The 27180-nt window shown below is 44.1% G+C and overlaps 1 protein-coding gene across 1 annotated transcript in view; it reads right to left on the bottom strand.

Moving 5' to 3' along the window:
- Nucleotides 1–27180, bottom strand: part of LOC128700457 (dynein axonemal heavy chain 12-like) — a gene marked incomplete at its 5' end in the record, with an annotated part of 447977 nt that overhangs the window by 194214 nt on the left and 226583 nt on the right. Inside the window, 3 exons of the mRNA XM_070079936.1 lie at nt 11004–11230; nt 12736–12901; nt 16444–16623. Coding sequence (XP_069936037.1) covers nt 11004–11230; nt 12736–12901; nt 16444–16623 — 573 coding nt within the window. The remainder of the gene's footprint in view (nt 1–11003; nt 11231–12735; nt 12902–16443; nt 16624–27180) is intronic.

Genomic DNA, 27180 nt, shown 5'->3' with positions numbered 1-27180 from the left:
ATTAAAGTAAAGGTTGGATGCGAGAAGTGGGTCATAATGAGCGTGTATGCACCTGGAGAAGAGAGGAATGCAGAGGAGAGACAGAGATTTTGGGAGATGTTAAGTGAATGCATAGGAGCCTTTGAACCAAGTGAGAGAGTAATTGTGGTAGGGGACCTGAATGCTAAAGTAGGAGAAACTTTTAGAGAGGGTTTGGTAGGTAAGTTTGGGGTACCAGGTGTAAATGATAATGGGAGCCCTTTGATTGAACTTTGTATAGAAAGGGGTTTAGTTATAGGTAATACATATTTTAAGAAAAAGAGGATAAATAAGTATACAAGATATGATGTAGGGCGAAATGACAGTAGTTTGTTGGATTACGTATTGGTAGATAAAAGACTGTTGAGTAGACTTCAGGATGTACATGTTTATAGAGGGGCCACAGATATATCAGATCACTTTCTAGTTGTAGCTACACTGAGAGTAAAAGGTAGATGGGATACAAGGAGAATAGAAGCATCAGGGAAGAGAGAGGTGAAGGTTTATAAACTAAAAGAGGAGGCAGTTAGGGTAAGATATAAACAGCTATTGGAGGATAGATGGGCTAATGAGAGCATAGGCAATGGGGTCGAAGAGGTATGGGGTAGGTTTAAAAGTGTAGTGTTAGAGTGTTCAGCAGAAGTTTGTGGTTACAGGAAAGTGGGTGCGGGAGGGAAGAGGAGCGATTGGTGGAATGACGATGTCAAGAGAGTAGTAAGGGAGAAAAAGTTTTTACAAGTAGAAGTGATGCAAGGAGGGAAGAGTATATGGAGAAAAAGAGAGAGGTTAAGAGAGTGGTGAAGCAATGTAAAAAGAGAGCAAATGAGAGAGTGGGTGAGATGTTATCAACAAATTTTGTTGAAAATAAGAAAAAGTTTTGGAGTGAGATTAACAAGTTAAGAAAGCCTAGAGAACAAATGGATTTGTCAGTTAAAAATAGGAGACGAGAGTTATTAAATGGAGAGTTAGAGGTATTGGGAAGATGGAGGGAATATTTTGAGGAATTGTTAAATGTTGATGAAGATAGGGAAGCTGTGATTTCGTGTATAGGACAAGGAGGAATAATATCTTGTAAAGTGAGGAAGAGCCAGTTGTGAGTGTGGGGGAAGTTCGTGAGGCAGTAGGTAAAATGAAAGGGGGTAAGGCAGCCGGGATTGATGGGATAAAAATAGAAATGTTAAAAGCAGGTGGGGATATAGTTTTGGAGTGGTTGGTGCAATTATTTAATAAATGTATGGAAGAGGGTAAGGTACCTAGGGATTGGCAGAGAGCATGCATAGTTCCTTTGTATAAAGGCAAAGGGGATAAAAGAGAGTGCAAAAATTATAGGGGGATAAGTCTGTTGAGTATACCTGGCAAAGTGTATGGTAGAGTTATTATTGAAAGAATTAAGAGTAAGACGGAGAATAGGATAGCAGATGAACAAGGAGGCTTTAGGAAAGGTAGGGGGTGTGTGGACCAGGTGTTTACAGTGAAACATATAAGTGAACAGTATTTGGATAAGGCTAAAGAGGTCTTTGTGGCATTTATGGATTTGGAAAAGGCGTATGACAGGGTGGATAGGGGGGCAATGTGGCAGATGTTGCAGGTGTATGGTGTAGGAGGTAGGTTACTGAAAGCAGTGAAGAGTTTTTACGAGGATAGTGAGGCTCAAGTTAGAGTATGTAGGAAAAAGGGAAATTATTTCCCAGTAAAAGTAGGCCTTAGACAAGGATGTGTGATGTCACCGTGGTTGTTTAATATATTTATAGATGGGGTTGTAAGAGAAGTAAATGCGAGGGTCTTGGCAAGAGGCGTGGAGTTAAAAGATAAAGAATCACACATAAAGTGGGAGTTGTCACAATTGCTGTTTGCTGATGACACTGTGCTCTTGGGAGATTCTGAAGAGAAGTTGCAGAGATTGGTGGATGAATTTGGTAGGGTGTGCAAAAGAAGAAAATTGAAAGTGAATACAGGAAAGAGTAAGGTTATGAGGATAACAAAAAGATTAGGCGATGAAAGATTGGATATCAGATTGGAGGGAGAGAGTATGGAGGAGGTGAATGTATTCAGATATTTGGGAGTGGAAGTGTCAGCGGATGGGTCTATGAAAGATGAGGTGAATCATAGAATTGATGAGGGGAAAAGGGTGAGTGGTGCACTTAGGAGTCTCTGGAGACAAAGAACTTTGTCCTTGGAGGCAAAGAGGGGAATGTATGAGAGTATAGTTTTACCAACGCTCTTATATGGGTGTGAAGCATGGGTGATGAATGTTGCAGCGAGGAGAAGGCTGGAGGCAGTGGAGATGTCATGTCTGAGAGCAATGTGTGGTGTGAATATCATGCAGAGAATTCGTAGTTTGGAAGTTAGGAGGAGGTGCGGGATTACCAAAACTGTTGTCCAGAGGGCTGAGGAAGGGTTGTTGAGGTGGTTCGGACATGTGGAGAGAATGGAGCGAAACAGAATAACTTCAAGAGTGTATCACTCTGTAGTGGAAGGAAGGCGTGGTAGGGTCGGCCTAGGAAAGGTTGGAGGGAGGGGGTAAAGGAGGTTTTGTGTGCGAGGGGCTTGGACTTCCAGCAGGCATGCGTGAGCGTGTTTGATAGGAGTGAATGGAGACAAATGGTTTTTAATACTTGACGTGCTGTTGGAGTGTGAGCAAAGTAACATTTATGAAGGGGTTCAGGGAAACCGGCAGGCCGGACTTGAGTCCTGGAGATGGGAAGTACAGTGCCTGCACTCTGAAGGAGGGGTGTTAATGTTGCAGTTTAAAAACTGTAGTGTAAAGCACCCTTCTGGCAAGACAGTGATGGAGTGAATGATGGTGAAAGTTTTTCTTTTTCGGGCCACCATGCCTTGGTGGGAATCGGCCAGTGTGATAATAATAAAAATAAATATATATATATATATATATATATATATATATATATATATATATATTTACATATATATATATATATATATATATATATATATATATATATATATATATATATATATATATATATATATATATATATATATATATATACATGTATATATATATATATATATATATATATAAATATATATATATTTTTATTATTATTATTATTATCACACTGGCCGATTCCCACCATATATATATATATATATATATATATATATATATATATATATATATATATATATATATATATATATGCAAAACAACCACTCTGAAAGAATAAGAAATTCCAAGCGCTTCCGTGACTACTCACATTATCATAGTTCCTTGATAATGTGAGTAGTCACGAAAGCGCTTGGAATTTCTTATTCTTTCAGAGTGGTTGTTTTGCATATTCTGAAATCACCTGTTTACTGTGATCTTATTGCATATATATATATATATATATATATATATATATATATATATATATATATATATATATATATATATATATATATATATATATATATATATATGTCGTGCCGAATAGGCAGAACTTGCCATCTTGGCTTAAATAGCAATGCTCATCTTGCCATATAGGACAAGTGAAAATTTGTGAATGCAATAATTTCGCCAAAATCATTCTGAACCTAACGAAAAAAAATTATTTCACTGTGTTTGTTTAGTAATAAATTATTGTAAACAAATCTAAAATATATTTAGTTGGGTTAGGTTAAAATAAATTGTTCTTGTTATAATAAGATTAGGTAAGTTTTCATAGTTCCTTTTGGTGCAAAATAATTTTTTTTTTTCATCAACATTAATGAAAAAAATATACCTTAGACGTACATCGACACCATGCCTAACCCTTCTAGGGTAGGGTAGGTGCCTGAGCTCGAGGCTTTTGCTCATAAGACTGTCATTCCCATTTGTTCCCTTGGGGCGGGGATGGCAGACCAGAGAGGCCTAGCTTGTGGCTAGGCCTGGGGACAGTTGGTCCCAAAGACGAGGAGGTACTTGTGCCTCCTCCCATGGGAGACTTAGGTCTCAGACACTCCCTAAAGAGGGAGCCAAGGCCGGGCCACCACTTGGAAAAGGCCCGGGCCGGGAGAATACCGGCTAATCTTTAATAATAATAATAATAACTTAGACGTATAAGAGAAAATTTTAGAAAGGACTTAATTTTAAATGAGTTCTTGCTAATTGACCAGTTTTACATATTCAGCACGACATATATATATATATACATATATGTCGTGCCAAATAAGCAGAACTTGCTATCTTGGCTTAATTACCAGCGCTCATCTTGCCATATAGGACAAGCGAAAATTTGTGTATGCAATAATTTCGCCAAAATCATTCTGAACCTAACGAAAAAAATATATTTCTCTGTGTTTGTTTAATATTTAATTACTGTAAACAAATCTAAAATATATTTAGTTGGCTTAGGCTAAAATAAATTGTTCTTGTTATAATAAGGTTAGGTAAGTTTTCTAAGATTCTTTTGGAGCAAAATTAAAAATTTTTACATTAACCTTAATGAAAAAAAATATATCTTTAAACGTTTTTTTTTTATTATTATCACACTGGCCGATTCCCACCAAGGCAGGGTGGCCCGAAAAAGAAAAACTTTCACCAACATTCATTCCATCACTGTCTTGCCAGAAGGGTGCTTTACACTACAGTTTTTAAACTGCAACATTAACACACCTCCTTCATAGTGCAGGCACTGTTCTTCCCATCTCCAGGACTCAAGTCTGGCCTGCCGGTTTCCCTGAACCCCTTCATAAATGTTACTTTGCTCACACTCCAACAGCACGTCAAGTATTAAAAACCATTTGTCTCCATTCACTCCTATCAAACACGCTCACGCATGCCTGCTGGAAGTCCAAGCTCCTCGCACACAAAACCTCCTTTACCCCCTCTCTCCAACCTTTCCTAGGCCGACCCCTACCCCGCCTTCCTTCCACTACAGACTGATACACTCTTGAAGTTATTCTGTTTCGCTCCATTCTCTCCACTTGTCCGAACCACCTCAACAACACTTCCTCAGCCCTCTGGACAACAGTTTTAGTAATCCCGCACCTCCTCCTAACTTCCAAACTACGAATTCTGTGCATTATATTCACACCACACATTGCTCTCAGACATGACATCTCCACTGCCTCCAGCCTTCTCCTCGCTGCAACATTCATCACTTATGCTTCACACCCATATAAGAGTGTTGGTAAAACTATACTCTCATACATTCCCCTCTTTGCCTCCAAGGACAAAGTTCTTTGTCTCCACAGACTCCTAAGTGCACCACTCACCTTTTTCCCCTCATCAATTCTATGATTCACCTCATCTTTCATAGACCCATCCGCTGACATGTCCACTCCCAAATATCTGAATACATTCACCTCCTCCATACTCTCTCCCTCCAATCTGATATCCAATCTTTCATCACCTAATCTTTTTGTTATCCTCATAACCTTACTCTTTCCTGTATTCACTTTCAATTTTCTTCTTTTGCACACCCTACCAAATTCATCCACCAATCTCTGCAACTTCTCTTCAGAATCTCCCAAGAGCACAGTGTCATCAGCAAAGAGCAACTGTGACAACTCCCACTTTATGTGTGATTCTTTATCTTTTAACTCCACGCCTCTTGTCAAGACCCTCGCATTTACTTCTCTTACAACCCCATCTATAAATATATTAAACAACCACGGTGACATCACACATCCTTGTCTAAGGCCTACTTTTACTGGGAAATAATTTCCCTCTTTCCTACATACTCTAACTTGAGCCTCACTATCCTCGTAAAAACTCTTCACTGCTTTCAGTAACCTACCTCCTACACCATACACCTGCAACATCGTATAAACGTATAAGAGAAAATTTTAGAAAGGTCTTAATTTTAAATGAGTTCTTGCTAATTGACCAGTTTTACATATTCGGCACGACATATATATATATATATATATATATATATATATATATATATATATATATATATATATATATATATATATATATATATATATAGGGAAGTACCACCTCTATAGCTGGAATGGGGACCCTCATCCTCAGAGAAGACAATAAACGTATCTCAGAGAAAACTCAAGGTTCTCCCCGGAGCTGTTTGAATATTTTCTTCTCCTACCACCCCCTATATATTTTTTATTCTATGTGAACATTTATTAATAAACAAAATACATTTACAGAAAAAAACATAAACATGAATACAATGGCACAATGTATCAAAGATGATGAATTTCCTCCAGCTCCTCCGAGGCTGGACGTGAGCCAAGTACGCAGCAAGCATTTCCCCTCTGGATGGCGGCGCTGAGGCACTGGAACATGAAAGTGGCTGCTCTTGGGTCCCTGGTGGTGTCGATGAGTCTGGAACCCAATTCTTTAAGGAAACGTGTGGCATTTTTTCCCCATGATCCCAAGGTCTCTGATCCCACTGGGACAAATTGATACTGTTGGCTAATGTCCCTGTACTTGCTGATCTTGTACTCTTCCCTGTGGTCAGCAGCTCCTCCCTGTCGCCCCACACTGTGATGGATATAGGTGTCAGCCAGTGTGGACACACAGGTATAGTACCATGCTAAGAGCTTGCCATTCTTCCAAGTATAGATGGTGATCCCGTCGGGGCGGTTTGCTGGGTTGTTTGTATTGTTTGCTGCAAGTGATCGTGGCTCCCTCTCGGCAGGGCATCCAGCTGTAGCAAGGGTTCTCTTAATGATGTCATTGACCTCATTGTGTCTTGCATGCCAGCCCTTGGTTTTGGAACAGTTAAGACCATGTAGACCGTATTGGTCTGCTTGCACTTTGCCGCAAATACACATATATTCTGTGTGAATTGGGGCAGCAAGGCGCAGAGCCACTGCAATACGGAGGGTCTTAGGGTCGAGTCGCGTTCCCATTGCCGATATGGGAACTGTTTGGAGGAAGTCCCCGGAGTGAGGTGCACTCACAGCCTGGAGACGGGCAATCTCCCTATCTGATGTTGCAGCCCTGAGCATGTTGGCAAGCACCTTTTCAGCAATTGGGCTATCCCAGCTTGACTGTTTGTGAGCCAGTGCTGCACTAGGGTTTGGTGCTGGAGCAGCAAGAGTCTCCCATTCGGCGATGGCACTGACATAGCTAGGGTCTTCTATTCCTGCTGAGTCACTGAGGGTGTCAGGAAGAATTTGTCTTATCAACTCGTTTGATGCAATGGAAGAGGATAGGAAAGCTGGTAGAGCAATCTGGGAGGATCTGCGTACTCCTAGCCCTCCAAGCCTGACCGGAAGTGAGGCTTGCAACCACTGTCCATCGTCAAGGGAAAGATTCAATACACTCTCTAGCATGGCCTTCAGGAGAGAGTCATATTCCTTGAGTTTTGGACTGCTGAAGGCTAGGGAGCATCTCAGAAAATAGGTAAGTTTTGGGGTTGACAGGCACCTGGTGAGTAGGTAGAAGGCATCGTGTGTGTCAAGGTCTTTCATCCTGCTTTCCATCGTCCGGAGGTCTGAGACTTTTTTTCCTAGGATCAGATCGATGGCATTGGACCCAAGAGGAGCACCGAGGAGAGTGCTATTTGCTGGATCAATGGCTCGTGCTCCTGGTAAAATGGTACTAATATTCTGGATCAACTGTTGATTGGTAGAAACTATTTCACATTTGGTGGGGTTTAAAGAAAGGCCCAGACTTTCTCCCATGTCTTTAATTTTACTGATGTCCTCCAGGAGAGATTCTGTTGTGCCAGCTAGGGTACCGTCGTCCAGGAACCAGATATTGAGCTCGCTGGAGAGTGCCTCCGTGACTTCCTTGATGACCAAACAAAATAGAAAGGGGGCGAGAGGGTCCCCCTGTTGCACGCCCTCACACGAGTCAATTTCATGGTCCCCAAACAATAGTTTGGAAGTCACACTATAACACGATTCTATGAAGGGATAAAGGGAAGGGAAGTTTCTATAAACTGCTTGGAGAGCAGCATCCCTTCTGACTGAGTTGAAAGCATTGGCAAAGTCCAATTTGACCAAGGCTTTTTCATAGGACATGTTTTTGATATATACTCGTGCTGCATGGGCAGCTGCTTCACAGCCCTGTTGAACGCCGAAACCGAGCTGAGTTGGTTTCAGCATTGCAGCAGCCTCTTGACTCACCCTTCTTACTGCAGCCTTGGCGACTAGGCACCGAAGGGTGTTACCCACTGCAATGGGCCTGATTCCGCCATCCTTTTTCCGGAGGGCACACAATGAGGCACCAAAGAAAAAGGGTCTGATGGCCTCTGGGACACCGCCAGCCAGGCACAGGTTGGAAAATTTGGTGAGTTCAGATAGCAGCCTCTCTGAAACCTCACCAAGTGTTGGATTGAGTATTTGTTTTAAGTGTTGAGGCCTTAAACCGGTGAAACCTCCTGCTGAACCCTGTGGAAATGACATAGCAGCTTTATACACATCAGCATCCTGTAAGGTTAGATGTTCTTCGCCTGCTGCAATGTCAGGGAGGTCAATGTTGGTACTGGGAGCCCTGTGTGGATGTTTGTCCTTCAGAGCTTGCGCCGTGCTGACGTCCTTGGGAGCGATGGTATCCTCACTGGTTATAAGTCTCAAAGCTCCAATAGTATTACCCTCTTCTATTTTTTTGCTAATTTGGGCTCTGATTTTTGAGGTGTCGGGTGTCCTGTTGTTGGCATTTGCCCGGCGGGTGTTTGTCGCCCTAGGGGGGAGACGGACGAGGTTGTCATCCCTTGGGAATGCATTTATTGCCCTAATAACATGTGTTGCTAGTGACTTGTCCCTCCTTGGTGGGACAGCCAAACAGGCATTGCCAAAAAGCAGCAAGTTGTGCCAGGATCTGTTGTTTGAAGGAGCATCGTTGACTTTCTTCAGAAGGTCAGTGAATTTGCTAGCAGCTTGAGGGCGAGTTGCTTTGGGGATGTGTGTCAGAGTCCTGGTGGATGTTAATTTGATTGCAGATTTGAGGTCCTCTGTAGAGGTGAAGTCACGGTAGCTGTCAGCCCTGTCTGCTGGGGGAGGCTGTTGGTTGTTCTCATTTGGAGCTCTCCTGGAGCCTAGACATCTATTGTGTGCACGGATGTTGCCAGATGTGGGATTGAGTGCACATTCTCTGTGGCACACCCGGCAGATGCCTCGTGAACGACAGCTTTGGCTCTGTCGTGAAGATTCCTGGGAACCCAAGACTACTTGTGACATTGCTGATATCGTGGGGGTGGGAGGGCGCCAGCTGTGGGGTGACGGGTGAAGGGCAGCATGGATGCATGGGGGATGAGGGTGGGGGAGTAGCGAGCGGCGGAACTTGTAATTGGTGGGGCACTAAACGGCAACACCCTTGGTCAGGAAGTCAGTGGGCCTAGGCTGGGATGAGGGGAGGGGATCTGGGATGGGGGAGGGGGGAGGGAGTGGCCCTGTGTGTTCGCTCAAGACGCACATCACTGACTAACTTTTGCTAATTGTTATACACTTATTGTTCCATTTAGAAAAAACCCCTCGCCATTTGGCACACTAATCACCATGCTCACACTATTAACCGAGGTGTTCTGTTCACCATCCAATGACCGTGTCGTGGGCGGCCACTTCCTTCCCCAACCCACGACCCCGGCCGATCACAGATGTAAACAAAATCTCCTCCACACCTCCACTGCCAGGATCCCCTCACCACCGCTACTTCCCAAATCCCAACATGCACACTGCACTTTCACTGATACAGAAGCAATGGTCCAATGTAGAGGTTTGTCACAACTCTGTGATCTCCGGTCGATACTCACGATGATGTCTGCCGAAACTGGCCCGCGTAAACCATGTTGGTTCCTGGTTTACACACAGAATGTATGGAGCACCACACACTGGCTCCCTCCCTCCACGCCGGCAAGCGCGTATATATATATATATATATATATATATATATATATATATATATATATATATATATATATATATATATATATATATATATGCTGCTCATTCTTACTCCTCCACTACCCCCACTGCAGTCCTTATCACCTAGTGCCACTGGCTTTCCAATATTCACTGGTAATTCAACATCTTTCTGCCTATAACTGATATCCTTAAAACTCACAATATCACTTCATGGATAATTCATCCTGCCTAATTCTAGTGTACCATATTTCATTGCTTTCCCTCGAAAACCCATACCACTATTTCTAGTTTATAGTGCTGACAGCTCCCTCCACTGCATTAAATTTTATTATCTATCATTTTCCAGGAACTGTACGACGCTTCCAGCAGCAGTATAATTCCTCCAGCAGCAGAACGACTCCTCCAGCAGCAGTACAACTCCTCCAATATCAGGACAGCTTCTATGACCTGGAGTTTACCTGGAGAGAGTTCCGGGGGTCAACGCCCCCGCGGCCCGGTCTGTGACCAGGCCTCCTGGTGGATCAGAGCCTGATCAACCAGGCTGTTGCTGCTGGCTGCACGCAAACCAACGTACGAGCCACAGCCCGGCTGATCCGGAACTGACTTTAGGTGCTTGTCCAGTGCCAGCTTGAAGACTGCCAGGGGTCTGTTGGTAATCCCCCTTATGTGTGCTGGGAGGCAGTTGAAATGCAATTTAAGACATCGTGTAAAATTAAATTTACATTTTTGTAAACTAGCTTTGTTCTTTGACTCAGAGCATAATTATTTTTAAGATAATAATAATAATAATAATAATAATAATAATAATAATAATAATAATAATAATAATAATATTTTTATTATTATTATTATTATTATTATTATTATTGGTAACATTTTCATATATAATTATTATCATTACTATTATAAATAATGTTGATGACAATCATAATACTTAATCAAAGCACCAAGCTAGTAATGTACCAATATGAATTTGAATTTACAATATGTATTTGCAAAACTGCATTTCATATAAGTCGTACTGCTGCTTTGTTTTCTGGAAAAGTGATAGATTTTCAAATCTGATAGATTATCAAATTTGAGGGTGAAGTAGTAGCTTTAATCCCTTGGATCAAGTGTCCTTCAACAGCAGTGAGGCAATCGCCCTCGAAATTTTTTTTTATTTTAATGATATTATGATAACTATTGCCCCTCAGAGTGTGAACGAGTGATGAACCTACCTTCTCAATATAGTTCGTGAGACAGTCATTAGGCGGCCTGGGCGTAGGTGGCAGGTCAAGGAAAAAATCGATCAATATGTCCTCAAACCTGCGGAAATCTTCGGCTACCAGCTTAGGATGGTTGACCTCTCTTAAGGCTCGAAGGACTACTTCAGTCTCAGACCACTCGGAAAACGTAAGCCGCAGCCGTCCAATCACCATCAATACAGTTTTGACGGCTCGCATACCTTTGACAGAAGAATATTTAATTTTGATATTAATACTCTCATTAAAATTATTCAAATCACATTGTTGTACTCTCAATGTATCCATTAAACCCTGTGACCATTTTAAATAATATAGTGAGTGAATGATTGAGTGAGGTATTAGCCCTTAAACTGTTAGATAAGATTTTATTCAGGTTTTAACAGCCCTTGAGAACAAGTAATGACATTGCGTCATCAAGGACCATGTCTTATTTCCATTGTGGTCCTTTACTCTTTTCTCTCACTATGCAATCCAGAATAGTTAACCAAACACCCAGGTACTTACTGGTAGGTGAACAATGACAACAGGGGTAAGGTGACTAACGCCCAGGTACCTACTTACTGCTAGGTGACCAGGAACATGAAGTGTAAAAAAACATGCCCAAAATTTCCACCCATGCTGGGATCAAACCACCGATACTCAGTATGTAAACTAAGTGCGCTGTCAACAGAGCCACTGTGAGGGAAAAGTTCAACAGATAGGAGTAGCGAGTGAGTATATGGTAACAATAGTTTGATTGCCAGTCTGCTTGTTAAGGTAGGGTCAGTGTCTAGCTCCCCCTATCCCTCCTCTTTTTTCCACCCGGAAAGTGACATGTGGGACTCAGACCAAATGGATAATCACTTGACTCACAGCTCCCAACACAACTGTAAGTAAAGCCTCTGCTCCTGTTTTAATGGATATATTGGTTAAAAGCTTCACTTTTAACCAATTTCTAAAACTCAGTTCATTATGCCTTGATTTCCAGGTTTTGCTTTTAAATCCTCACCATTTTTTTTAAGTGCCTTACACTTATCATGGAGAGTGATTTCTCAAGCAGTGTGTAACTTTTGTCTCTTTCTAGCTTGGAATGTCAGCTTGGGTCATCTGGCAACCACAGAAACAGTGTTGAGGAGATGAACTTCACATGAGTTCTAGGACCTCACTTTTTATCAACATACCTGAGTGTAGCCAACCCCAGGCAACTACCCCTCATCTTTGCAGTGGTGAAAGAACTGCGTTCCTATCATCTTGACGGATTATTCAAGGCTAGAGACTCTGTGACGAACTAGTCGTTGGGTTGTCACTCAACAGCTGTGACCCCCCCCCCCACATCATCAGCAATGGCTACAATTTCTCATTTTTCTTTCAAGTAGGATAAAAGTTCATATTTAAATGTTTTATATTTTCAATTCTAACAATAAAGTGTTTATATTTGTAGTTTATTGTTCTTTTTTCTATTCAATAATTTTCCTAAGGAGGAGCCAGCCTTGGCAAGACCAAGTTAAGATCTTACAGGGCTGAGTAAGCCTTCACAGCCACATGGATGTTCTTTGTTGGGCCTTCATATGGAGTTAGCTACCTTAGTGCCAGTGAGGGCTTTCGATCCAAGGAAAGAAAGATAACTCTAATTTCTTTGATCAAAAGCCCATCACCAGTATCAAGGTATTCTTCTCCCAGGGATAATGCTAGTAAAAAAACGAGAGAATAAAGAAAAGACACTGACCAAAGTCATAATGGTGGTGAGGGTGAAGCATCTGCTGGGCATTGTTCATAACACTGACGATGCGGGCAGCGAGGGCACGGGCATGTAGAAACCCACACGACAACAGTGACACCTCAGCGATGAAATGATAGTCTGCCATCATCATAGACACAGGCCGCAGAAGCAACTGATGACATCAATATTGACAAACACTTTATTTAGAATTGTCACCATCCCTCAGTTAGAGCACATTTGAACTGCATGTGCTAAATGAAAAAAATTAAACTGCTATGTCATAGTACTTAGCAATAAATTTTTAAAACTAAGTAAAATGTCATATTTGGGTAGTTCACTCCGTAGAGTTTTCTGAATCTGGTCGTCAAGCTATGTAGTTAACTTGGCTACATACTTAGCTTCCCATCAGCCTCCCACCATTCTTACTAAGTCAACTGGACAGAATTATTCTTGCTTAGCTAATGTTTTACATAATTCATGTAATTCATGGATACTAATTTGTATAAAACACCTGTATAAAATATATCATGAGAATATTCATATATGGGAAATTTAAAAATGATACAATAAACATAGGTAAGGGAACAATATAGGAATAATGCTTAGCATTTGGGCAAGACCAGCTTTTATATTTAGAATATCCAAAGAGATAAAAGTAAATAGGTAAATGGGTAAGTCAAGAATAATCTATACTGAATGAACAGAAAAGAAAATGTAATTTCAAGAAATTGTTATGTCAGAATCATAACAATTAAACAGTGGTGGGCACAGCTAACCAAAAAGTTAGCTTCACTAACTGCTAATCTGCTGACTAAAAAATTAGTTGTGCCAATGCTAAACCCCTAAAAGGCTGAAAAAATTAGCGGAAACGCTAAATGCCAACTGCTAATTTTTTCACATGAATTCAGATTTGGTTTAGTTTTTTTGGTCTTTTACTTTTAAGACTTTTAGAACAGACCTGGAGACCTTCCTAATAAGATATAGGATGCCAAGGTCATATGATCAAGTACAGCTAGTGCAAAAATAGCGATTGTTTAATTTTGTGATGTTTGTAATGTAACACTCCAGCAACTGACCAGGACACACTTATCGCTGTAATGAAGCCCCATAACACCCATACAGACTGAGTTAGCTTATTTGACTGTTTTCTTCACTAGTTCCAATTGCTTATTGTATTTCATTTTATTGTTTCTGTTCATGTTTGCATTTAGCTTAATTTAGATTTTGAACCCAATAAACTACAAACAAGTAGTTGAAATTCGTGTTTAAAGTTAAAAGCTTGAGGCCAACTTATCGCTGCACCAGTGGTACAGCCATATAGGTGCACACAAATAGTTAAATGAACAAATTAAGCATCAGTTTAAATTCAACATATACTTTATTTACTCTGCAAAATGCATAGCATGGGTATCATGCCAAGATCAGATGATGTCTGGGCTTATTACTACTCTGGCTGGGCTTTCTCCATAGCGTGCCTGACTGACTGTTGGAGAAACGCCCGCAAAAGCTACCAACAATGTATGAAATTTTTTTTAGCAGACTCAAAGTTAGCGAAACTTTATTTAGCAGTAGCTAATTGATCTGCTAAGGATTTCCATAGTCAGCAGAAATGCTTATTTACTAAACAAAAAGTTAGTTCTGCTAATTAACGGTTAGCGGATTAGCAAAACTGTGCCCATCACTACAATTAAAATACGAAAACTGTGTTTTTTTTTCAGTGCATAAGCGAGTACCGTGTAAAATATAACAACACATAAATGTTTGGAGCTATGTATGATAATTGGAAGAAAAGGCTGGAGCTGAAATGACCACAGTTATATATAGCAGGTGTGGCAGTCTAAAACAAGGACAAATACTTATATTTAAAAATACAAAATGTTTTGGACGTTGTATAGAACTGTTGGACACACTAGAAGATAAAATCTTATAATACTATAATAAAAATTTCACTGAAATCGAGCATTTAGTATAAGACATTAAATTAAGTTTCATTGTTAAACTGGATTTAACTTCAAGAGAATTAATGATGAAACAATAATAGAAGTTTCGATTATATTTAAAGAATGAACATGATGTAATTCATTGTTTGGAAGTAAAAATACAATAAGAAGCTTCACTAGAGTGTTTCTGGCAGATAAATAATAATCTTTTGTTTAAATTAAAAATATATTTTAAATTCATCTTGCAAGTTATTTCACGTTTTTCACCCTTTAGTTTTTATCGAGGAATATCGATGCGTTGTGTTACATTTTTCCAGGACGTTCCTGAGGTCAGCATCAGTATTATAGTGCAGAGTTTTGAAGATGTGTTGTGTTACAGTGGTCCAGGAAGTACCTGAGGTCAGCATCAGTATTATAGTGCAGAGTTTTGAAGATGTGTTGTGTTACAGTGGTCCAGGAAGTTCCTGAGGTCAGCATCAGTATTATAGTGCAGAGTTTTGAAGATGTGTTGTGTTACAGTGGTCCAGGAAGTTCCTGAGGTCAGCATCAGTATTATAGTGCAGAGTTTTGAAGATGTGTTGTGTTACAGTGGTCCAGGAAGTTCCTGAGGTCAGCATCAGTATTATAGTGCAGAGTTTTGAAGATGTGTTGTGTTACAGTGGTCCAGGACGCTCCTGAGGTCAGCATCAGTATTATAGAGCAGAGTTTTGAAGATGTGTTGTGTTACAGTGGTCCAGGAAGTACCTGAGGTCAGCATCAGTATTATAGTGCTGTGTTGTGTTACAGTGGTCCAGGAAGTTCCTGAGGTCAGCATCAGTATTATAGTGCAGAGTTTTGAAGATGTGTTGTGTTACAGTGGTCCAGGAAGTACCTGAGGTCAGCATCAGTATTATAGTGCAGTGTTTTAAATATGGGTTGTAAACATTAGTAAGTATGCATAGTCTATATTTAATAAACTTAAGGATTTCGATGAACGTGTAATGTGTTGTCTATTTTTTGTGATTATTCTCATACCTTCCATTTGTTGAGTGATAGCTCGAGGTGGACAGTCGAGGTATTAGTAGTAAATCTGAATTTACTGTTTACGAGAAGACCCAGAAATTTAGAATTCTATTTCTTCTACTTCGGATTCATGAATTTTGATATCCCATTTTGAACATGGTTTATTCCCAGAGTTATAAAGAATGTTTTCTTTAGTATTAATGTTAGTTAATATTTAAGTGAAGAACAATTTAAGTTCATTATTTTCGATAGTTTAAAGTCAAGGGATCAGACACTGGTTGTGCCATCAACATAGTACTAACGTAAGGTGATGCTTTACATTCAGAAAGTCATTTATGTTAAAGAGAGAGAGAAGAAAGGTCATTATTCTACCTCTGGAGACACCATAGTTGGGGAGCTGAGGAAACAAAATTTATGCTATGTGTTGTTGTCTGTTTATTTGGAATTAATTTCCTTGAGGTGATGTTAATCGAGAAATTACAAATAATAGGACATTTAGCATGTCCACTGTATTTCCTTATTTATTAGGAAACATATCTAAATACTGTTCTAACCTGCTTAATATCGACTATGAAAAGAAAAAAGATCACATTTTGTACAAATTCAATTAGTAGTTACGAATTCATGGGTTAAGTAACAATGTTGAGGCCATGAGCCAAGCAAAAATGATAATGGTATCAACAGTTAAGCGTGAATAATCAAAGCAGTCCGAGAACTGACCTTCAATAAAAACGGTGAATAATCGAATTCACTTAAATTCTGTGAAACATACCTTAAGATTATCAGGGAGCGCAACACGACCCCGGTATTGAGGGTTCATAGTGACTATGATGAAGCCCTTCGGGTCGAGAGTGAGAGGTCGTGCACCTTCCATGCAGAAGGTGTCCTTGTTCTCTCTTCTTGCACTGACCAGAGTCAGGATTTGTTGTGCTGCAACACTCAACACTCCCACCTGCACCACAGTAACAAACAATATATACAGAATATTAGTTTCCTCAAAAAAAAAAAAATCAATACTTATTTCTGGTACCACTCCAAAGAGGCAATGTACATAACACGATATGTAAATTAAATGAGTCGAAAAAAGACATATGTACATTTCAGAACATTTATTAGAGAAAACGTTTCGACACATGAACCCATTGTGTGAGTTCTGTATTGGTTAAATATTTTTAACATGTCATTTACGTCCCTGTTATTTATTTATTTTGCATTTATACACCTCAGTCATATCATCCATAATTCTATGCCTTTCTAGAGAGTGCAGCTTCAGGATCCTCCGTCCATCCTCATAGGAAATATTTCTGATACATGCGACCAATTGTGTCATCCATCTCTGAAAGTTTTCCAGCACATTTATGTCCACACTGCACAGTATAACCTAAATGAGACCTAACCAACGATACAGTTAAAGATTATTATTATAATAAAAAGCAAGGATTAAAGCCACTAGGGTCGTACAGCACTGCAAGGCAGAGGGAAATGCAAGAGTGGACAGGATAACAGAGGTAGAGTTAGCAAGGGCTGTGAGAAATGCTAAAGGAAGTATTTTCAAAGTTTGTGTAATAAATCAGTTGCTGTTAAAAAAGTCAAAAAGGGAGTCTGAGTCACAGGTGGGTCCATCAGTAAGGAGGGAAGAAAAAGTAAGGGCGTTAGAGTGGTGACAATGTCAGAAGTAAATTCTGCATGCTCGTTAATAGACAGGACAGTCCAATAGAATATCACAAACTGAAACTGGAACCTGACAGTTCGCACAGAGTAGCAGAGGGTGCCTCTCCATAAGGTACCCATGAGTAAGACGAGTGTGTGTTTCAAAAACAGGAAAGCATAATCTCCCAACCTTGGCACCGATGACAAGAAGATGGCCAGAAGCTTAAACTTAACTTGATAGAATATAATTTGTTATAAGCCATATCGGACTTATATCTAAAGGTGGTTAGAGTTTACACCAAAATACACTGAGAATGGAATACCTCTATATGAAACTTGGAGGTCATGTACTACTGACCACAGAGCAGTCTGCCTGCTTGTTGTCCCGAACATCAACATGACCAGGGGCCAAGCAGAAAACGATTTCTTTGTTTTTTGCTAGAAATGGGGAGCAAGCAAAGTTGTCTGCAAAGAAGTTGGGGATGAGGCGAATCAAATTTTTTAATAGCTTGCAGAGCACTAAAGGAGTCTGAAGATGCTGCAGACTCTAATAAATGACCTCGTACAGCACAGTGTACAATGCAACAGCATGAGAATGAGATCGGAAGTGGTTGAGGAAAAAAAAGCTATCGTGCATGGCAGTTGGGAAGAACAGACATGAACTGTCGGAACCTCCCAAGGCATAAGAGAGAAGTTAGATGCTAGACGAACATATAAAGGGGGCAACTGAAGAGAAGCCTTGAGTGAGTGAAAACAAAGAGAAAAGGGAGGAAGTAAACAGGAGTGAAGATCGAAGATCAAATAATAGACCTCTAACGTCCATTACTATCTTGTATGTAGAAGTATCGTGAAGGTCATGAGAGGGGACAAAATAACGGAGGCAGTGGGAATTACGGACATCATTCAAAGATATTCAAATATAGAACATTCGCCTGTGCATATAGGTTTTCGACAAGTGAGTAGCAAAAAGCGCACCTAGACGTAAACATAAACCCAGATGATGAATGGATTCAAGTTTACAAAGAGTTCTGGGAGAGGCAAAAAAATATATCTGGTCGCTATAATCTAAATTTGATAAAATTAGGGATGAATGCAGTCGACGGAGAGTTCAACAATCCACCCCCACGAAAGATGAGTGAGGGTTTTAAGGAGGTTCAGCCAGGTATGGCAAGCTGTTTTCTGGGAGGTAATATGAGGTTTCCAAAACAACCGGCGATCAAACAGAAAGCTGAGAAATCTGACCCTATCACTAAACTCAGTGGAGTACAATGGAGTATCAGAGTCAACAGAACATTTGATGAATGTAATCTGGTGCATTTTAGCACCAGAAAATTTAAACTCATGAGTAGTAGACCAATGGGAAACACAGATGACAGCATTCTGGAGAGAGGCTGCACAGTGCCCTCTGCTTGGCACTGCTACTTGGCACTATCTGTACTTGTGCTTCTCTGTAGCGCTGCTCTGCTTAGCTTTCTACATGGCACTTGCTCTGCCTGGTGCTTGCTCTGCCTTGGTACTGCTACTTGGCGGCACTGTTACTTGGCGCTACTACTTGGCATATTGTTAGCGCCTGGCTACTTGGCTGTGGCACTGTTGCTTGGCGCTGCTCTGCCTTAGCGCTCTTTCGCCAGCTGCTTTTCACTCTGCTTGGCACTGCTCTGTGGCCTGCTACTTGGTACTTGGTGCTGCTTTTACTTTAGCGCCTGCTGCTTGGCGCTGCTGCAGGCGCTGCTTGCTTGGCGCTGCTGCTTGGCACTATTGCTTGGCGCCTGCTACTTGGCGCTGGCTCGCTTCTGCTTGGCTGCCTCCTTGGCTGCTCTGCCAGCCAGCGCCTGCTCTACTTCCGCTGCTGCCTTGGCCGCTGTTAGTTAGGCGCTGCTAGCTTGGCGCTGTTAGCCTTGGCACTGCTGCTTGGCACTGTTGCTTGGTACTGCTCTGCTTGGCACTACTGTAGCCACTTTCTCTGCGTTAGCCTTTCTACTCCCTGGCACTTGGCTGTGGCTATGCTGTTAGCCTTGGCGCTCTACTGTAGGCACTGTTATCGGCGCTGCTGCTTAGGCACTGCTTGGCGCTGTTTCATTGGCGCTGTTGCTTGGCGCTACTGCCTTGTGGCACTGCCTGCTTGGCACTGTTGCCTTGGCACTGCTACTTGGCGCTGCTGCTTGGCACTGTTGCCAGGCCTTTCTACCTTGGCTTAGCCTGCTGCTTGGCGCCTGCTCGCCAGCGCTGCTCTGCCCTTGGCGCTGCTGCTTGGCGCTGTTGCTTGGCGCTGCTGTTGGCACTGTTAGGCCACTACTGCTTGGCACTGCTGCGGCCACTGCCTACTTGGCACTGTTATGGCACCTGCCTACTTGGCGTCTGTGGCGCCTGTGGCACTGCTTAGCCTTGGCTTGCTGTTTGCCCGCTACTTGGCACTGCTTGCCTTGGTTTCTTGGCGCTACTGTGGCACTGCTCTGCACTTGCGGCCTGCTCTGTGCCAGCACTGCTTGGCACTGTTAGCGGCTGCTGCTAGCCCTTGGTGCTGTTGGCCAGCACTCTGCTACTTGGCGTGTTGGTGCCTGCTCTGCTTGGCTTTTTCTGCTGTAGGCGCTGCTCTGCTTGGCACTGACTCTCGCCAGGCGCTACTGCTTGGCACTGTTATCCGGCGCTGCCTGCTTGGCGCTGTTAGCACTTGGCTCTTGGCACTGCCTTGGCACTGCTCTTGGCACTGTTGTATACTGGCTTGGCGCTGCTGCTTGGCGCTGTTACTTGGCACTTGGCTACTTGGCGCTGGCTGCCGGTAGCGCCTGCATGGCCGGCGCTGCTGCTTGGCACTGCTGGTGGCGCTGCTTGCGCCGGCCTGCTGCCAGCGGCTGGTACCTGGCGGCACTGCTGCATTGGCACTGCTTACTTGGCCACTATTGCCCGGCCACTGGTTACTTGCTCTACTTGGCGCCTGCTGCCCGGCACTGCTGCTTGGCACTGCTGCCCAGGCGTACTGCTTGCTTGGCACTGCTGCCTTGGCACTACTTGCCACTTGGCACTGTGCTTGGCGCGCTATTGCTTGGCGCCTGTGGCACTGCTACTTGGCACTGTTAGCGGCACTGCTCGCCAGGCCACTGCTGCTTGGCACTGTTGCCCTTGGCACTGCTGCTTGGCACTGCTGCCTTTTGGCACCTGCTTAGGCACCTGCTGTGGCAGCTGCTTGCATGGCACTGTTACGTGGCGCTACTGCTTGGCACTGCTGCTTGGCACTGCTGCTTGGCTGCTGCCTCGGCTGTTGCTTGGCACTATTACTTGGCACTGTGTAGCTTACTGCTACTTGGCGCTGTTGCGCTCCTGCTACTTGCTGTTGGCACCTGTTACTTGGCACTGCTACCTTGGCACTGCTTGCTTGCTGTTATGGCTACTTGTTACTTTGGCCGCTACTCTGTGGTACTATATGTATTTGCTCTACTCTGCTCACTTGGCTAGTAATCTCTGCCATGCTTCTTTACCTGCTAACCAAGCCTTTTCTATTGGTACTGTTGTAGCACTGCTACTTGCTTTTACTGTGGCACTTACCTGTAGTGCTACTCTACTTAGGCACTGCTGCTTATGGCACTGTTGCTTAGGCACTGCTGCTTAGCTACTTGTTAGCTTGCTACTGCCTTGGCACTGCTACTTGGCACTACTGTTGGCACTGCTACTTGGCACTCCTCTGCTTGCTTTGCTGCCTTGGCACTGTGTAGCTGCTCACTTGGCACTGCTACTTAGGCACCTGCTGGTGGCCACTGCTGCTTGGCCTCTACTTGGTAGCCTCACTGCTTAGGCACTGTTGCTTGGCCACTGCTACTGCCAGCGCTGCTCTACTACCTTGGCACTGCTACTTAGGCACTGCTGCTTGGCTTTCTTGGCTACTTGGTTCACTATTGTAGGCACTGCTCTTGGCATGTGCTTAGCTTGGCTACTGTAGGCACTGCCTGCTTGGCTTTTCTTCTGCTTGGCCTACTATATCTGCTTAGCTTGGCCTCTCTTTAGGCACTACTTGTAGGCACTGCTGTGGCCCTGCTGTTAGTTTACTAAGCAACTACTGTATCACTGCTACTTGGCCTTTTCTGCTTGACATTGCGCTATTGTTGGCCACTGCTGCTTGGCGCTGCTACTTACCCTTTTCACTCTTGGCCAGCTGCTGCTTAGCTGCTCTGGCTTCCTGGCCTTGGCCCACTGTGTAGCCTGGCTACTTGGCCAGACCTGTGGCACTGTTACTTGGCGCCACTCTGCCTTGGCCACTGCTGCTTGGCACTTGTCTGTAGCTTTCTTCATAGGCACTACTGTAGCGGCACTACTTGTAGGCCTCACTCGCCAGCTCTGCTGCTTGGTACTCTCTTGGTGGCACTGCTATGGCTTTCTCCTTGGCACTGCCCTACTTGGCGCCTGTTGCTTGGCACTGACTGCTTGGCTGCTGCCTTAGCGCTCACTCTGCCTTGGCACTGCTGCTTGGCACCATTGTTGGCGGCGCTGCTGCTTGGCACTGCTCTTGGCTTACTTGCTACTTGGCCAGCCGCTGCCGCTTAGGCACTGCTACTTGGCACTGTTGGCCCAGCTGCTGCCCTGTAGCGCTACTGTGGCACTGTTAGCTTGGCGCACTTCTTCCGTTGGCTGCTGCTGTGGCACTGCTCTGCCCGGCCAGCACTGCTACTTGGCCAGCCGCACTGCTGGTGGCGCCTACTGCCTTGGCTACTGTTGCTTGGCCACTGCTCACTTGGCACTGCTACTTGGCACCTGCTTGGCACTTGGTACTTGGTTACTGGCCGCCTCGCTCTTGGCTGTGGCACTGCTGCTTGGTTTTACTGCTTGGCGCTGCATGGCTTGGCGGTACTTACTTGGCGCCTGTTAGCTTGGCACTGCTGCTTGGCACTGCTGCTGGCACTGTTGCTTAGGCACTGCTGCTTGGCCTCTGCTGTGGCGCTGCTCTGCTTGGCACTGCTGCTTGGCGCTGCTGCCTTAGGCGCACTGCTGCCAGCGCTGTTGCCAGCGCTGCTGCTTGGCGCCTGCTGGCTTGGCACTGCTGCTTAGGCACTGTGCTTGGCTGCTGCTTGGCACTTGGCATGCCTCGCTGCTCTGGCTTAACACTGCTACTTGGCTGGCTACTTGCTTAGCCCGGCTACTCCTGCTTGGCGCTGCTACTTGGCACTGACGTGGCACTGCTGCTTGGCTGCCTGCTTGGCACTTAGCACTGCGGCACTGTTAGCTTGGCGCTGCTACCTTCGGCACTGTTGCTTGGCGCTGCTCTGCATTAGCACTCTCACTTGGCGCCTACTCTTGGCACTTGGCACTGCTTGGCACTGCTGCTTGGCGCTGCTCTGCCTTGGCACTGCTGCTTGGCACTGCTGCTTGGCTTTGCTGTGGTGCTTGGCTACTTGGTAGCTGCTGCATGGCGCTGTTAGCCTTGGCGCTGCTGCTTGGCGCTGTTACTTGGCGCTGCTACATGGCCAGCCTGTGCCATGTCGCTACTCACTTAGCATACTTTGTTACTTGGCACTGTTGCTTATCGGCACTGCTGCTTAGGCACTGCTACTTGGCACTACTGCTTGGTATTGTTGTTGCTACTAGTATCTTCTCTTATGGCACTATTATTCATTTTTGGCTACTTGCTGTTATAGGCTACTGCTTAAGCCATCTTTGCGTAAACACCTGCTAGTGCTTGGCATACTTGCTGGGTACTTGCTGTGGTACTTTACTGCTTATGGCCTCTGTTGCTTGGCACTGCTGTTGTGCTATTGCTTGGCACTGCTACTTGGCCACTGTTGGCTGCACTTGCTACCTGCTTGGCACTACTTGCTTGGCACTGCTACTTGGACACTGCTGCTTGGCACTATTGCCTTGTACTGCACTACTTAGCTTGGCACTGTTATGGCACTACTTGCTTGGCGCTGCTGCTTGGCCTGCATTACTTGGCTCTTGCTTACTTGGCACCTCTTACTTAGGCACTGCTTGCATTGGCTTTCTATTGCTTGGCACTGCTGTGGCACTACTGCTTAGCTGGCTATGGCCTTCTCTGCCTTGGCACTGCTACTTGGCACTGCTGCTTAGGCCACTGCTTACTTGGCTCTACTTGCTTGGCTCTGCTTAGCTTAGCCTGCTTCCTTGGCACTACTACTTGGCACTGCCTTACTTTGGCACTGCTGCCTTTGGCACTCTGTAGCACTGTTACTTAGCCAGGCACTGCTGCTTGGCCAGCCTCTTGCACCTTGGCGCCAGCCTGCTGCTTGGCACTGCTCTGGCTTGGCTACTGCTCCATGGCACTGCTGCTTGGCCTTTGCTCTGCTCATGTGGCCACTTGGCCTCTTATTTTTCTACTTGGCGCCTGTATCTGTCTTGGCACTTACCTCATGCCTTGGCACTGCTGCTTGGCACTTCTACTTGGCACTGGCTACTTGGCACTACTTGTAAGCTTGGTACTGCTGTAGTATTACTTACTTTTAAGGCTACTCTCTAGTTGGCACTCTTTCATGGCAACTACTACTTGGTACTTGTTGCCATCACTGTTGCCTTGGTACTTCTGCTTGGCTACTGGCTACTTGGTTACTTGGTTACTTGGCTACTTGGCCCAGCACTGCTACTTGGCACTACTTCTTGGCGCACTGCTCTGTAGCCACTGCTACTTGGCGCTGCACTTGGCCCAGCCGCTGCTTGGCACTTGGCGGCTGCTGTGGCCCTGGTTACTTGGCCTGCTCGGCCAGCATGCTCGTAGGCGCTGTTAGCCTTGGCTGCTGCTTGGCCAGCTCTCTACTTGGCGCTGCTGGCAGCTTGGCACTGCTGTTGGCACTGTTATGGCCAGCTGCTGCCTTGGCGCGGCACTGACTACTTGGCACTACTCTGCCCAGCGCTGCTAGCCTTCGCTACTACTTGGCGCTGCTACTTGCCAGCACTACTACCTTGCCACTGCTACTTAGGCACTGTTGCCTTAACCTGCTACCTTAGCACTACTGCTTAGCACTGCTACTTAGGCACTGCTACTTAGGCACTGCTGCCTTGGCACTACTGCTTGGCACTATTGCCAGCTTGCACTACTACTTGTACTTTACTGCCGCCTGGGTTTACCTGGAGAGTTCAGGGGTCCAACCCGCCCCGCGGCCCGGTCTCGCTGTTGAGGCCTCCTGGTGGATCAGAGCCTGATCAAGCCAGGCTGTTGCTGCTGGTGGCTGCTGGCAAACCAACGTACGAGCCACAGCCCGGCTGATCCGGGAACTGGACTTTCAGGTGCTTGTCAGGTGCCAGCTTGAAGACTGCCCAGGAGGATGTGTTGGTAATCCCCCTTGTGTGTACTGGGAGGCGGTTGATTAGACAGATCTCAGGGCCCCTGACACTTAATTGTATGGTCTCTTAACGTGCTAGTGACACCCCTGCTTTTTCATTGGGGGATGGTGCATCGTCTGCCAAGAATCTTTTGCTTTCGTAGTGAGTGATTCCTCGTGTGCAAGTTCGGTACCCCTAGTCCTCTAAGGATTTTCCAGGTGTATATAATCGTAGCATGTCTCTCCCTCCTCCGCCGTTCCAGGGAATACAGGTTTAGGAACCTCCAAAGCGCTCCCCAATGGTTGGGTGGTGTTTTATCTCCGTTATGCACGATATGCCGTGAAAGTTCTCTGTACATTTTCTAGGTCAGCAATTTCACCTGCCTTGCCTTGAAAAGGGCTGTTGAGTGTGCATCAATGTTCCAGCCTAGATAGAACCAGTGACCTGAAGAGTGTCATCATGGAAGGCTTGGCCACCTCCCCTAGATTTTGAAGGTTCTCATTGTATCCATCCTGTCGTTTTTTCTAGCAGATGCGATTGGATAACAATGTTCATGGTCCATTGAAGGTGAAGATCCTCCGACGCCTTGATCCACTCCAGGTCTTTGACGTTGGTGTTTCGCTCTATTTTGGCTGGCCCAGAATTTGTTTTGTACTCTGATGAAGATTTCAATTTCCTCATGTTTTACCATATCTGACGGTAATTGAAATTTCTCATCGTTAGAACTTCATATTGTTTTCTGCAGTACTGAAAGATTTGGTTGATGTCCCGCCTGGGAGCTTTGCAGTGTCTGCAATGGGAAGACACTGTCGTGACGGACTTCGGGTGTCATCTGCCCAAGGGAGGACCTGCAGGTGCTGTAGGCTGTGTATCCTTGTCTATGTCAGGATATGAGGATGAGGAACAAGATGTAGGAATCGAAGTACTGTACCTTGTGGTGGAACGAGAAACTTTTCACCGTAGCTGCCTCCGGACTTTACTCTGTTGACGAAGCCTGCCTCTCTTGTGTTACTGTTGGTGAGGAAATTGTAGATCCATCGATAAACTATACTTTTCCTTGTTCCATTTAGCTTTCGCATTTTGTTGCGCTGTTGTGCCATATGGTCACGCTTGTCCGAAAGGCTTTTTGCAAAGTCTGTATATGTTACATCTGCATTCTTTTTGTCTTCCTAGTGCATTTAGGACCTTTGCTGCTGTTAGATCCAATAGTTGAGACAGACAAGGAGCGACTTAGGCACTACTTAGCACTTACTGCACTTGGCTACTGCTACTTACTTGTACTGCTACTTGGCAGCACTGTTGCCTTAGCACTACTACTTGGCACTATTGCTTTATCACTACTACTTGCTTTTCTACTTACTTGGCTCTACTTCTTGGCACTACTATGCTTTTGTTCACTTGGCTACTTGGCACTTGCTGTACTTGCTCACTGCTATGGTCGCTGCTTACTTAGGCACTGCTGCTTGGCACTGCTGCTTGGCTTTTCTTGACTTAACCGCACTGTTACTTAGCACTACTTGTACCTTTCTACTTGCCAGCACTGCTACTTAGCTTTTCTGTGTAGCTTTCTACTTGCACTTAGCTTTCTACTTGCACTTAGCACTATTGCTTAGGCTACTACTTAGCCAGCACTGCTACTTAGCAGGTGCTGTTAGAGTGCAGCAATATTCCAGCCTAGATAGAACAAGTGACCTGAAGAGTGTCATCATGGGCTTGGCCTCCCTAGTTTTGAAGGTTCTCATTATCCATCCTGTCATTTTTCTAGCAGATGCGATTGATACAATGTTATGGTCCTTGAAGGTGAGATCCTCCGACATGATCACTCCCAGGTCTTTGACGTTGGTGTTTCACTCTATTTTGTGGCCAGAATTTGTTTTGTACTCTGATGAAGATTTAATTTCCTCATGTTTACCATATCTGAGTAATTGAAATTTCTCATCGTTGAACTTCATATTGTTTTCTGCAGCCCACTGAAAGATTTGGTTGATGTCCGCCTGGAGCCTTGCAGTGTCTGCAATGGAAGACACTGTCATGCAGATTCGGGTGTCATCTGCAAAGGAAGACACGGTGCTGTGGCTGACATCCTTGTCTATGTCGGATATGAGGATGAGGAACAAGATGGGAGCTACTACTACTAGTACTTAGCACTACTACTTAGCACTATTACTTAGCACTACTACTTAGCACTATTACTTAGCACTACTACTTAGCACTACTACTTAGCACTACTACTCAGCACTACTCTACTTAGCACTACTCTACTTAGCACTACTCTACTTAGCACTACTACTTAGCACTACTACTTAGCACTACTCTACTTAGCACTACTCTACTTAGCACTACTACTTAGCACTACTACTTAGCACTACTACTTAGCACTACTACTTAGCACTATTACTTAGCACTACTACTTAGCACTACTACTTAGCACTACTACTTAGCACTACTACTTAGCACTACTACTTAGCACTACTACTTAGCACTACTTTATCCAAGCTCAAGAACACATCCCTGTGGGATGTGTTCTTGAGGTTGGATAAAGTCCAGTAAAAGGAAATTATTAACATGAACACAGAAGTGTCTCTCAGATAAGAAGATT

Source organism: Cherax quadricarinatus, unplaced genomic scaffold (assembly GCF_038502225.1).
Source record: "Cherax quadricarinatus isolate ZL_2023a unplaced genomic scaffold, ASM3850222v1 Contig49, whole genome shotgun sequence".
NCBI lineage: Eukaryota > Metazoa > Arthropoda > Malacostraca > Decapoda > Parastacidae > Cherax > Cherax quadricarinatus.
The sequence above is the reverse complement of the archived record's forward strand: the minus strand, read 5'-3'. Positions and strand labels throughout refer to the sequence as shown.